Source organism: Bufo gargarizans, chromosome 1 (assembly GCF_014858855.1).
Source record: "Bufo gargarizans isolate SCDJY-AF-19 chromosome 1, ASM1485885v1, whole genome shotgun sequence".
Classification (NCBI taxonomy): Eukaryota; Metazoa; Chordata; class Amphibia; order Anura; family Bufonidae; genus Bufo; species Bufo gargarizans.
In genome coordinates this window covers 691,003,050-691,016,375 of record NC_058080.1, presented here as the reverse complement: position 1 = coordinate 691,016,375, position 13,326 = coordinate 691,003,050, and the positions used below count along the sequence as shown (strand labels likewise).

Here is a 13,326-nt window from a genome sequence, read left to right as displayed (position 1 = left end):
AGTTTAATAGTTTATATATTTAATTTTTAATTTTATATTTGCTGTTTTAATTTTTTAGAGGTCAGATAACCACTTTAAGTAGTCTCACCTGTTACACAGGAGGTTCATGACTGCTGCTGTCCTGTATGTATGGATGCCAGTTTTCTGTGTGTGAATTAGGACCATTGTTCAATGTGCAAGTATCTTATCTCAATTGCAGTACTGCAAGGGTTAACCTACTTTTACTCTGTAAACTGCTTCGAGGCTGTTCCCAATTGCTAATCAGTTTATGCTATGTAGCTTTGCTGCAGACTTTCACTTCCTTACCTGAGCGATTGGTCTCTACAGAGCTTGCTAGGTCTCTCTAGGTGGCTACAGTCTGTTAAGAGCTATAATAAATTTGTCTGCCTGTGTACTCACCATGTTTCCTTGTTCCTGTTCCGCTGGCGCCTGACCTGATCTGTGCCTATTCACTGCACTGATCCTGTGTTGCCTGCCCGGACCCTTGGATTGTTTCACGGATTCTGCCAGCCCTGACATCTGCCTGTTTCCTGACTATGTCTATTGCCTGTTCCCACGGTGCAACACAAAGGAGTCTCTGATCCCTGTGTGTCAGCAGCCACCCACAGCTGGACTATTCCAAGAAGTAGTGGCCTGATGACTCCCCTGCAGCAATGGCCAGATCCCTGTATAGGGGGTTAAAGGGTGAAAACCAGGGGAGAAATCCTATAGGTAGGATCTGTTGTGGTTCTTGGACAGGACAGGGTAAACACCACAGTAGGAAATCACATTATGTGCTTTCATTAGGAGAAGAGATCATGCTGTAAATTTGGAAGCGCAGTCACAGAGAAATAAAAATCCCCAGGGTTGTCTTCCAGGCTGTCAACAAACTAAAGACGGCTGTTTACAGTGCTTCACAGTTTGTCTAAAGGGCACAGGCTACAGACTGTCTTCAAATAGCTCCTAACTTGTAAAGCCGGAGGGACTCCTATTCCCCAGCACTCCCTTTACCGTCTGCTAATAAAAGCATATTACTGAACTTTACACATTGCAATCCCCTAGAACATTATCCCTGCTACCTACATACTGGAGCTTTGCGGCACTTATTTCCTGCCTGGCGATGAAAATAATCATAAGATAGCTTATGCAATTTAAAGGGACTTATTTGTACTTCTAAAAAGTAATAGCCTATTGCTCCTACAGGACGTGTTTTATAGTTAAAGGGGTTGTCCAAATTTTAACTGTGATCTAAGCAAAACTCCCTCCTCCACCTAGCAGGATCTGTCCAGGGAAGCATACTTGCTTGCACCCTGATGCCCAGTTATGGCTCTCTGTATCCACCATAAACTGGGGGTCACATGCGGTACTGAAGCACAGTAAAGACAGCGATGGATCCATGGAGCTGAAACTGACTGTCAGGGTGCAGGTCACACTATGACTGGTTACACTGGTTGGGGCCGTTATTTACCCCCCCCCTCAAAGTGCACTTATGCATCTCACCACAACTATTTTGGACCCTCCAGTAATTGGCCAGAGCAGAGGGCAGGTATGTAAAGTCTCACTCTCAGGAAGACCTGCCATGTTTGTGTATTATATGGACAACCCACTGATTACATGTAAGGCATAATGTATGTAATACTTCATGGGTTAACGCTGCTGGAGAACGGAACACTTTCTGCGAGAGTCACCAGCAGATTACAGCTCATTGATAGTGCAGTACCCCAGTACAGGGGGTATCTGCAAATGTTTTGTTTGTAATGTTATTACATTTTTGCACTGTACACCAGCAGATGAGGTGTGGTTGGTATCAGGAATTGGGCTAACCACCCCATTACTTGGTAGGAGTGGGCTGGTCCTATTTCCTGCCAGGGGAGAGAAGTGTTAGTTAGCACTGTGAGGAAGCACGTCTCATTGCTCCTACTCCTAGTGCCTTAGGGGCCAGGGAACTAACTCATCTGTGAGACCACTACTCCAGAGAGACCAAAGACAAAACTACAGATATTCTGCAAAGCTACTGCATTACAGTTAGCAGAGTGACCAGCAACCATAGCTATCTAGAATTTGTTGCCAGTTTGGGGCTACGGCTCAGACACCCATCACCTTAGTTCACATGCAGGCCAGGCCGACTCAAAAAAGCCTGCATTACACAGTGGGCATCTACAGCCACATGTGTCAGCTGTCAGAAGTTCAGAGGAGAGATATCAGCAAGATAGCATACCAGAGGTGCAATCATCTGTCACTTTGCCAGCCACCATACCTCATCATATGGGGACAGAAACTGGACTTTGTATAAACTACTACTGGATGTAGTACGACTTCTATTTTGCACTTTGTAAAGAGAAACTTTTACTCTCCTACTGGTGGCCTGATTCTGCATACCACCATTTCAACGCAGTAATCACCAGGGGACAACAGCCTGAGGGAGTACACGGTGACACATCATCTCATCAGGGCCACTATCACTCTCATCCTCTGCACCGGCTCCTCAGGGGCTTGATGCACTAGGGATTCTAATAGCGAGACACTTTGCAATCAACCTATTCAGCCAATTTCAGGGTTGCATCTAACAAATAGGGGTTATCAAACCAATATCCCTTCTCCTGAAAATGTTTGTGTATTTATGAAATATTATTCCCATAAAATAAAAGAGGCACAGGAATAAGGCCAGTAGGGGATCAGTGTAGTATATCAGCAGTATAATTTATTTTTTATTTTTTGCCATTCTGACAATTACAAAACATATTAGTCTGATAACTCTTTAATGATTTGTCTGATCTTTCAGTCATTCTTGGTTCTCCAGCTTAACTTTTATTATTATTCATTTATTTTTTTGGTTCTACAATTTGGACAGAGCAAAGAGCAATGACTACTTCACTACGGCGCTCAGTGTTATTTAGTGGAATTAGAAGTCCGTGTCTCTTTTGTAATGATGCCAGAAGATTAGTTTCTTGTTCGCTCCCTTAGTTTCTTGTCTCTGTCCCTGTGCATGTGAAATCACCCTTAGGGTTCACACAGTGTCGCTTGGCATTGGAAATTTGTCAGAGATTCCACCCCAAAATGCAGTCGGTGGCCACACGAAATCCACCTCCTATTGTTTTCAGTAGAAGACTGCAGTTTACATCCATGACTGTACCAAGAAAAGACATGTCCTTGGCATAGTCGCAGTCATAAACCATAACGGCATGAAGGACAATGCGGCCACCCATTGCGGATGTTAAAAATACAGCCAATGCACGGCCATTTTTCACTGTGGTGTAAGGCCTTAGTGCACTTTATCTCCACTATTAGGAAGAAACGCCAGGATTTGCCCATTCCTAAACACTTTTTAGAGTTAAATCAGTCAGAGAAACAATTTAAATGTTGGATCATTGACCACATTCCTTTACCTAGACGTGGAGGGAATAGAATTTTGCTTTTAAAAAAGAAGAAATAGTTTTGGATACATACATTGAATACTTTGAGAACTAATGGTTTGAATATTGATTTCAATCCAGGAGTATATTCTTAAGGGATTGGTTTGCCTCATAATGTCCTTTTGCATTTTTGTTTTGTCTTTGTTCTGTAGTGGTGATTATTGTTAAACATAAGTGATCATATTAGTTTTTGATCATTCTATTCTCTTTCTCTTATAGTATTTCCGATGAAAGATGTGGAGTAACATGGAGAAGACATTAGCATACTTTATGGATGAACATCGTTATCCCGTGCTTGTCTAGTACAATTGCGTTATTGTTATCTGTGCCATTGTCCAGGTTGAGCCTTGATGTATATATTTTTTATATTGTATCCCATAGTTGTCAGGAGAACCCTGTTTATGGCTGGGATAGGAGGTGTGTATGGGGTGGTGCTTAGATGCGCGATTGGCATGGCAATGCCGTTCGGGCTCATATTACATGCCCAATTATTAGGATGATGTACCCCCTTGACAAAGAGTGTCCACGTCCTATATTTGCTTCCTGCTAGCTGATATTATAATAGCATTCTAACTTGGGACAACTTCACCAATATCCAATATGGCGCTTCCCGACTGATGTTTGATGTGGGCATGCGTGTTGGAACATTGGTAGCAGCTTCCGGTCTGGCCGCATCCGAATGGGGAGGAGATGCGTGATACGTCCACCCCTGGTACGGCATGAGATCACACAGTCGAGAAGCAAATTGGCGCTTGCGCATTGTTAGTTGTTACACTCCGAGTTTGGCCATTGACCGCATGTGGATTTACGATGGTTCTGTGTGGTATATTACTGATCTTATCCTTTGCTCCACCTGTTCATATTTGAATCTAATTATCATGATGCATGGCAGCTGATTTGTATTGGACTCATTTAAGGATTTTATTCATTGTTTGCACTTTATTATTATCAATTTTTGCAATTCACATGCAATCATGTTTTTTATAATTATTGTAATACATTGTATCATGTTATTTCACATTGTATTCACTATTTTTATTATATAAAGTAAAAATAAATAAATAAAAATGTAAAATTAAAAAAACAAAATTGCCTTTTCCTATTAAAAAATATAAAAACTACACATATTAGGTATCACCGCATCCGTAACGACCATCTCTATAAAGATATCACATGATAGACCCCGTCCAATAAACACCATAAAAAAAACGGTGTAAAAAAAAAGCAATTTTTGTCACCTTACATCACAAAAAGTGCAACAGCAAGCGATCAAAAGGGCGTATGACCCCCAAAATAGTACCAATCAAACAGTCAAAAAATGATACCCTATTTAAGACAATCGCCCAAAAAATAAAAAAGCTATGGCTCTCAGAAATGCTATTATTGTGTAGAACTTAAATAAATAAGAAAAAGTATACATATTAGGTATTGTCACGTCCATAACGATCTTCTCTATAAAACTATAACATGACCTAACTCCTCAGATGAACGCTGTAAAAATAAATAAATGAAAACTGTTCCAAAACAGCCAACTTTTGGGTCACCTTGCCCCATAAAGTGTAATAATGAATGATCAAAAAATCCTGTGTACCCAAAAATGGTACCAATAAAACACTCAACACTTTCTGCAAAAAACGAGCCCCTGCACAAGACGATCGGCAGAAAAATAAAAAACATATGGCGTTCAGAAAACCAATCCAGCACAATCTGCCTTCCAAAAACCATATGGCTTTCCTTTCCTTCTGCGCCCTGCCGTGTGCCCGTACAGCAGTTTACGACCACATGTGGGGTGTTTCTGTAAACCGCGGAATCAGGGTAATAAATATTGAGTTTTGTTTGGCTGTTAACCCTCAATGTGTTAAAGAAAAAAAAATTATAAAATGGAAAATCTGCCCAAAAAGTGAAATTTTGAAATTTCATCTCCATTTTCCTTTAATTCTTGTGGAACGCCTAAAGGGTTAACAAAGTTTGTAAAATCAGTTTTGAGTAACTTGACGGGTGTAGTTTCTACAATGGGGTCATTTATGGGGGTTTCCACTATGTAAGCCCTACAAAGTGACTTCAAACCTGAACTGGTCCTTAAAAAGTGGGTTTTGGAAATTTTCTTTAAAATTGTAAAAATTGCTTCTAAACTTTTAAGCCTTCTAACATCCTAAAAAAATAAAATGACATTTCCAAAATGATGCCAACTTAAAGTAAACATATGGGGAATGTTAAGTAATAAATATTTTATTAGGTATGACTTTCTGTTTTAGAAGCAGAGAAATTGAAATTTGGAAAATTGTGAATTTTTCAAAATTTTGGGTAAATTGGGGATTTTTTCATAAATAAAGGTGAAATATATTGACTCAAATATATGACTATCATGAAGTACAATGTGTCACGAGAAAACAATCTCAGAATGGCGTGGATAAGTAAAAGTGTTCCAAAGCTATTACCACATAAAGTGACGCATGTCAGATTTGTAAATTTCGACCTGGACACTGGGGCATCAATGACACTTGGTCATGAAAGGGTTAATGAAGGATAGAGAGAAAGACCAGCTTTCCAAACACGGCCTTGGGAATTGTATATGCCAACTGTAAACACCACATTTAGCGTCCAAACTGTGAGCACAGCAAAGTCATCGCCATTTAGCACAGATTTTGCTGCTGTGGAATTCCGGTAGATCACCACCAAATGTTGTTGTGCCCTGAGAGATAGAGCTCTGGTGATAAATGCCGAATACAAGATCTATCATGGACAAACTTTATGTTTTTCCCATGTTCACAAACAACAGCTTATTCTTAAAATTCAGCTAAAATATGAAAAGAAAACTACTTTACCTGGATAATCCTCTGAGACATGCACAGAATATGCAACACTGTAAAAAAAAAAAGAGAGAAAACAAGTATTATTAGTATTATTATCATTATGCTACAATATTGTTTTTATAGTTTATTTGTTTGTTTATTACACATAATCATATAGTGTTCAAAATGTTTTGACCTCGGAAAAAGAACACATTACGGGATTAAAGGGGAATTTGATTTATTGGCGGCTGGGCTCTCCATAAAATGATCTATTGATTGAATGATAGAACCGAAGTGGAGATTGTGATATACAACTAGTCATTACAGGAGCTGACATTACATGTCTTGTAGCCTGATATACTGGATTTACATCCTTTTCAGGAAAAGTACATTAAATGCAAATGTGAAAGATGAAGGATTCCAAAGCAGATATCTATATTATAGACTAGCAACATGTTCTTAGCAATATATTCGAATGAAGTTTGGACCAAACAAATTCAGTTTGGTTCAGAATAATTCACAAATTGGTTTCTTCCCATTTTGGGGTTCAAGTACAAATCACTGAACGTCAGAATAAGGCCTCATGCACACGACCGTTCCGTTTTATTACAGTCCGCAAACCGTGGATCCGCAAAAAAGAAAGCCGCCCGTGTGCCTTCCGCAATTTGCGGAACGGGCGGCCCATTGTAGAGATGGCTATTCTTGTCCGCAAAACGGACAACAATAGGACATGTTATATATTTTTTTTGAGGGGCCACAGAACAGACCAAAGGATGCGGACAGCACACGGAGTGCTGTCCGCATTTTTGCGGCCCCATTGAAGTGAATGGGCCCGCACCCGAGCCGCAAAAACTGCGGCTCGGATGCGGACCCGAAAAACAGTCGTGTGCATGAGGCCTAACAGTAGTTATGGTGCTAAATATGGCATACCATAATGTGTTCTGCAATCATTACATGGGTTGTAAAGAATTAGAAACACATGGTTGCTTTCGTCCAAAAACTGTGCCACACCGGTCGGTGGGTTATGTATGGTATTGTAGCTCAGCTCCACTGAAGTGAATAAGGAATGGCACTGTTTCTTGGAAGAAAGCAGTCATCTTTTTCTAATCTTGTACAACTGTATTAGTTTTTCCATCAAGCGGGGAGTGTGGCGGGGAGAGGGATTATTAGGCAGTAATTCTGCCTGCTATTAGAACTCCAAAAAAGTAATCAACAGGAGCATAACAAATTATTTGATCTGTTTCTAGACCAACTACTAAAATATTGCACTTTTGCATCTTTGCAAGACATTGCTACCAACATCCATTTTGGTTAGGACTACGCGGTGCGGTTGTGGGTCGTAGCCATTTGTGGTCAAGAACCGAATTAGGCTGTAGCTGCCTTTTATTTAACTGATGAAGACCGAACCGCATAGGCAGCCTTAATTCCTAATGGCCGTGCAGTATTGAAGGTGCCTCCCTCTCCTAAAAAGGTTGTCCAGTGGATACATTTTCTGTTTCTTTGTGGGATCACACACAACAGAACACATTTTCAATTGGAGTAACTTTTTGTGGGGGAGAAAATGCTCCTCTGTCTAAATATTGGTTACGTACTTGTTATGGTTCCTCCTGTTGTTCTTTGGATTCCCTCTCAGAATGTCCATGATCTGTGCTGGGGGTCACACATGCTCAGTAGCTTAGTACAGGCCAGACAACCAGAATCAGAATGATTCCAATTTATTTTTTGTTTTACACCACTTTGTGGCGTATTAAGGTTGCAGATTTTGTCGCAAAGGTGTTTTGGCAAAATCTGTGCCCTGCTCAAGCCACTTTTCCGAAGTGGCGGAAAAAAGGGATGTGGTGTGGGTGGGTAAGAGGGCAGGCCGGCCACTTTATGGCGTGGAAAAATGGCCTTAAACTATACCAGCAAAGGAGCTGGCGTGGTTTATAGGATGCAGCAGCACAGAGAGGTTGAGACTGGCGTATAAATTCTTGGTCTTAATAAATGTTCCCCTTAGTGTTTATTTTACTTTTTATTACTAATTTTCTAAATATTATTTTAGGCTGAGATGTTTCCAATCCGAGCATGCATGTGTATAGGGCAATCAAGAGAGATAGCTATCAGCCAAATGAGCCTTGAGACGACCGTTATCTTATGTGTATGTCCAACATAAAGGATTCCAGAAAACACAGCTGCAAGGCTGCTGAACTGAATGATGAATACTTCATAAAGTTAATGAATTTTATATAAGTGAATAACATACTAATTTTGAAAGGAGTTGCTTCAGGTTGACAACACATTCTCTAAATGACGACCCTCTGATGATCTGTTACCACCAAGCTTTGGCTGAAACCACCAGAAATCATCAGTGAATGGCTGCAAATGTGGCATTATATATCATTGTATTCAAATTCTAAAGGGCAATCACATACTACATATTGCCGAGCCCTCCAGCCACTCTTTGTAACCAGTCTCCAATCTTGCTGGTAGATGTGATCCCAGGCAAGAAACCACTATCTATGATGTCCATACTTCTAATAGAATACATTAGTAACATGCTTAAAGGAATATTGTCATCTTAGATATGTATGGCATATATACAGGGCGTGCCGTAAATGTCTGATAGATACAGTAAAAGTCCCACCTCTGTGGCTCATACCCATCCCGAGTGTACGGTAGCTGTTTTTGTAACTCTCATAGAAATTAATGGAGCATATAGTCACATAGTTACATAGTTGATACGGTTGAAAAAATACATAAGTCCATCAAGTTCAACCAAGGGATAGGTGGGGACGCGAATCCCAGAAGGAAGTTAGACTCGTATTTCTACACATTTTCATAAGCATTAATGTTGTTTACTTGCATGGTGCACACATGCCGTGTCCAACTCACCAGGAACGCAGAGGAACAAAGGATCCCCATTCTGGAGGTAGGAATGTGTTCCAGTGGTCAGACCCACATCTAGTCCACAGTGGGAATACCTATTTAAATGGGTTTCGTCATCTCATACATTGGGGGCATATCGCTAGGATATGCCCCCAATGTATGATAGGTGAGGGTCCCATAGGTGGTACCCGAACCTTTCTCTAAATGGAGTCTGCAAAGAGGAGAGTGGACTGCTCAAGCGCGGCTACCCTCCGTTCGTTTCTATGAGACTGCTGAGAATAGCTGAGCACAGGCTTATCTATCTCCATCAGCCCCAAACAAATGAATACAGTGATGGCCGCGCTTGCACAGTGCACTTTCCATTGATTTCTATGGACACCTTTGAAGTCAATTTATTTATTTTTTATTATTGTTATTAGGGATGACCGAATCGATTTCGGATGAAACATCCAAAGTAGATTTGCATAAAACTTTGTTCTAATACTGTACGGAGCAGGAGCTATTTTCGGGACTTCCTGCCCTTATTTTTAGAGGTAGCCGGGAACCGAACCTATTAGACATTGGGGGCATATTCTATCGATATGCCCCCAATGTATGAGATGACACAATAAAAATCTAATGGAACCCCCCTTCCCGATGATCATGTGCTAATTATAATACTTATGTCCTTTTTCGTTTCTGTGTCAAACTATATGAATTTAAGATTTGTCAAAGCCACATGAAGGAAGTGACTGCATTCAGACTCACTCGGTCTGACTCCCCACTGTCTTTTATTGTTAGTACATGTACAGGATCCTCTTCTTTCCTCCCTAATGGACTTTCACTTCCCTTTGAAGCATCGCTTGTTCTTTCTTTACAAAGATGAACAAAGTCATTTCTCTATTTTCTGCTAACTCTACATAGACATCTCATTACTCCATTGATACTCAATGATCAGGTCAGGTGCACAGAAGAAGACATATGCACCGGGCTTAATGGTATCGTATAGTCATTCTTAATAAAGGCTTGCAAGGCATTAGATACTTTATTGTATGTGCAACTTAATGTGGGAACTAACAGAAAAGAAAATCACTGCTAAATAAATTCAATGACCAAATGCAAAAGGTACAGGTGATTGCTCAAATGCAAAATCTGTAACTGGGCCCCCAACCTACCATGTCTTGTAAGGCAGAAAGTACTCTGGGCCCCTCAGACACCAGGACCCAAGTGCAAGTGCTACCTCTGCATCCCCCTATAGCTACATTTCAGTTCAAATTTATTTTTAAAGGCCATGGACACCTTTGAAGTCAATTTATTTTTATATTATTATTATTATTATTATTATTATTATTAGGGGTGAGCGAATCGACTTCGGATGAAACATCCAAAGTCGATTCGCATAAAACTTCGCTCTAATACTGTATGGAGCAGGAGCTCTGTACATTAATAGAATGTATTGGCTCTGATGAGCCGAAGTTATTGCTTTGCGAAGTCTTGCGAAGCTTCGCGCAATAACTTCATAAATTAGTACTGTAAAAAAACATTTCTCGAACTCAGGTTTGGTTCCAAGTGGTACCTTGTAGACTGGCTACCCGAGAGGCCAATGCTTTTTCCCATAGTGTACAACCACGGCCACTGCTGCTGGATTGAAGGGTGGTTGTAACCATGGAAATGAGCAAAGGAGGCAACATGGACATTTACAATACATTATTAAGTGCCTTGTATTAACTTTCTCTGTCACAAACCAGCGGGTGTGAACTCACTGTGCCACGTGACCAACCTCCTCTAAGGGTGTAGTCTAAGTGAACCCCTTGTTCTTCACAGTACCCCTGATGGTGGAGATAGACTTTTCGAGGGGAACACCAATTCCAAACCTCTTGAGGAGGATTGGCACATGAGGCATCTGGTCCAGGCATGACTGAAGGATGAGGCAGAGATGAAGTCATAGAAGCAATAGGTCAGGCAATCAGGGTCAGCAACAGGAGAGTTTAGACAGTACATATAAGGATCAAACGGGAAGTGAAGTCCAGAATCCATGCACAGGTCAGGAATGCGGGAGCACAGGGACAAACAACAGCAACCTTTGCTGGACACAAGGACCTTTGACGCTCAGGAAACTGGGAAGGGGGCTGAGCCACTTATATAGGTACAGATGGCTGAGATTAGTTGCACAGGTCACATGTGCAAAACCCTTAAATCACAGGAAGCGAAATGTACCAGTCTTAAATGAGGTGCTGCAAGGAACAGGCTGGAAGGCATGCTGTGTCCAGGGTTAGAAGGAAACCGTGGAGTGGAGTCCAGGAAGGATGGTGTCTGTAAGGACAGAGCCCAGGACCGCAGCGGTGAATGGGAAGACACCGGCAGCTGATCACTGCTGCTACCTACCCGCAATCCAGCCAGACAAGGACAACGTCGGAGGCAGTCAGGGAGGACAGTGCACTTCCAAGCACAAAGCCAGGGGCCACAAAGGTGAATTGGGGAACATCGGGGGTCAGCAACTGCCGTTACATTCTTCACATGATAAATGCCATATACTTGAGTGAGACAACCCCTTTAAGATAATTTCTTGAGAAAGTGATAAGTGTTTATGAGCTGTCAGGGAATTAAACATAAGGGCTACAGAGCGAGCCATCAGAGCAGTCTTCAGATGCAGTGAAGCCACGATGAATGCAATAATAAAAAATAGGCCCAAAAGTATCCATCGCCTTTAAAGTAATATTAACTCTTGAACATACTTTTGTCATTTTTAGTCTAAATAGGTTTAAAAATCTGTTCCAATTACTTTATTAATATATTATTATAGCACATGATATTTTGATATATGCAAATGAGCCTCTAGGAGCAACGGGGGCGTTGCCGTTACACCTAGAGGCTCTGCTCTCTCTGCAACTGCGGCACTCTCTGCACTTTTTTTTATAGAGAGTGACAGCTTAAACATCATCACACCTGGTCCTGACAATCAAAGTAGTTGCAGAGAGTGCTGAGCCTCCAAGTGTAATGACAACACCCCCGTTGCTCCTAGAGGCTCATTTGCATATAATAAAACATCATTTTTCTCAGCAATGCAGGCACATAGGAACATGGGACCAACACAGATGCCTTCAGCTGTCAAGCGCACATGTAACAGGTCAGCCAGTGTCATAGGTACAAAACTGCTGACAGATGAACTTTAAAAAAGAAGAAAACTTTGTTGACGGGTGAATTACTCCCTGTGTACATCTTCCTCTTGCGTCACCAACAGTAAAATACTAAATTCACAGTGTAAAACTCAGACAGACAAGCTGAGACTACACAGCATGTCAAGTCCATACGTGCTGCTCGCAGTGACATCATGGGCCAACATTCCAGTGATTTGGGTCCCATCCAGTAACATTTACCAGATATTAATGTGACTGCTCTCTTTTCACTAGATAGGGAAACTTCATTCTCAAAACAACCAAAGTCATCAGTCAGCAAACAGTAAGCATGCGCTATGCTCAGAGAAGCGCGAGACAGACGCTGAGCATTTTAATTATATTCTAAGTGATTAAATTCTACATATAGACAAACTAATAGTTTCTTCCTGTCCTGTCTCAAATAGCAAGAATACAATATATACAGGAGATTAGCCAGTTCCCCTAGTTACTTCCCGCAAACCTCAGAGCAGACTTACATCTGGCTGTAAGGCAGCTGCTTCAGCATGAGCTTTGTACTGCTCTGCCTGCACTAGACAGCATACAAAACTCCATCCTCAATTATAGGCATCAGGAGAAAATGAAAATTTAAAGCTGGATATTCCATAAGGTCCCATCTCTTGTACTTTTATCAGGAGAGAACTCTGCTGTCTCAGTTTAAAGGGGTATTCCAGTTTTTAAACTTAGTTTGTATCATATGAAATCATACAATTCTCTAATAGACATGTATTTAAAATTCTGCATACATTCACCTTTGTTCCACCAGGCAGTTTGACCCCTATATACAGTAAAATGGTATAGCCCATGTATCAGTCCTGTGTAATGTATCCATGTCCTGACTATCCTTGACATTCAGTAAGCAGCAGTGCTACATGACATACTGTACATGAGTCAGCAAACAAGACACATTCATGTGATAAGTAAATAGGGCTGGTGATTGGATAATGATTTTATCATGGCGACTACAGTAACTACATTACTGTGTGTATTTACAGTGTTGCCTGTCTGTAGGTGATGTTGTTAAATGGCTGCCTGTCTCTAGGTGGTGATTTGATGTTAATAAAGTTTAGTGTAAAAAAGGCAAACACACAGATCTGCTTCTACATAGACAGTGACGGACATGAT

The 13,326-nt window shown here is 41.0% G+C and overlaps 1 protein-coding gene across 3 annotated transcripts in view; it reads right to left on the bottom strand.

Moving 5' to 3' along the window:
* The window catches only part of PARP8 (poly(ADP-ribose) polymerase family member 8), a 276,892-nt gene that overhangs the window by 174,347 nt on the left and 89,219 nt on the right, over nucleotides 1-13,326 (bottom strand). For all 3 annotated transcript variants that reach the window (XM_044276222.1, XM_044276223.1, XM_044276224.1), the window contains one exon: nucleotides 6,218-6,255. In XM_044276222.1, coding sequence (XP_044132157.1) covers nucleotides 6,218-6,255 — 38 coding nt within the window. The remainder of the gene's footprint in view (nucleotides 1-6,217; nucleotides 6,256-13,326) is intronic.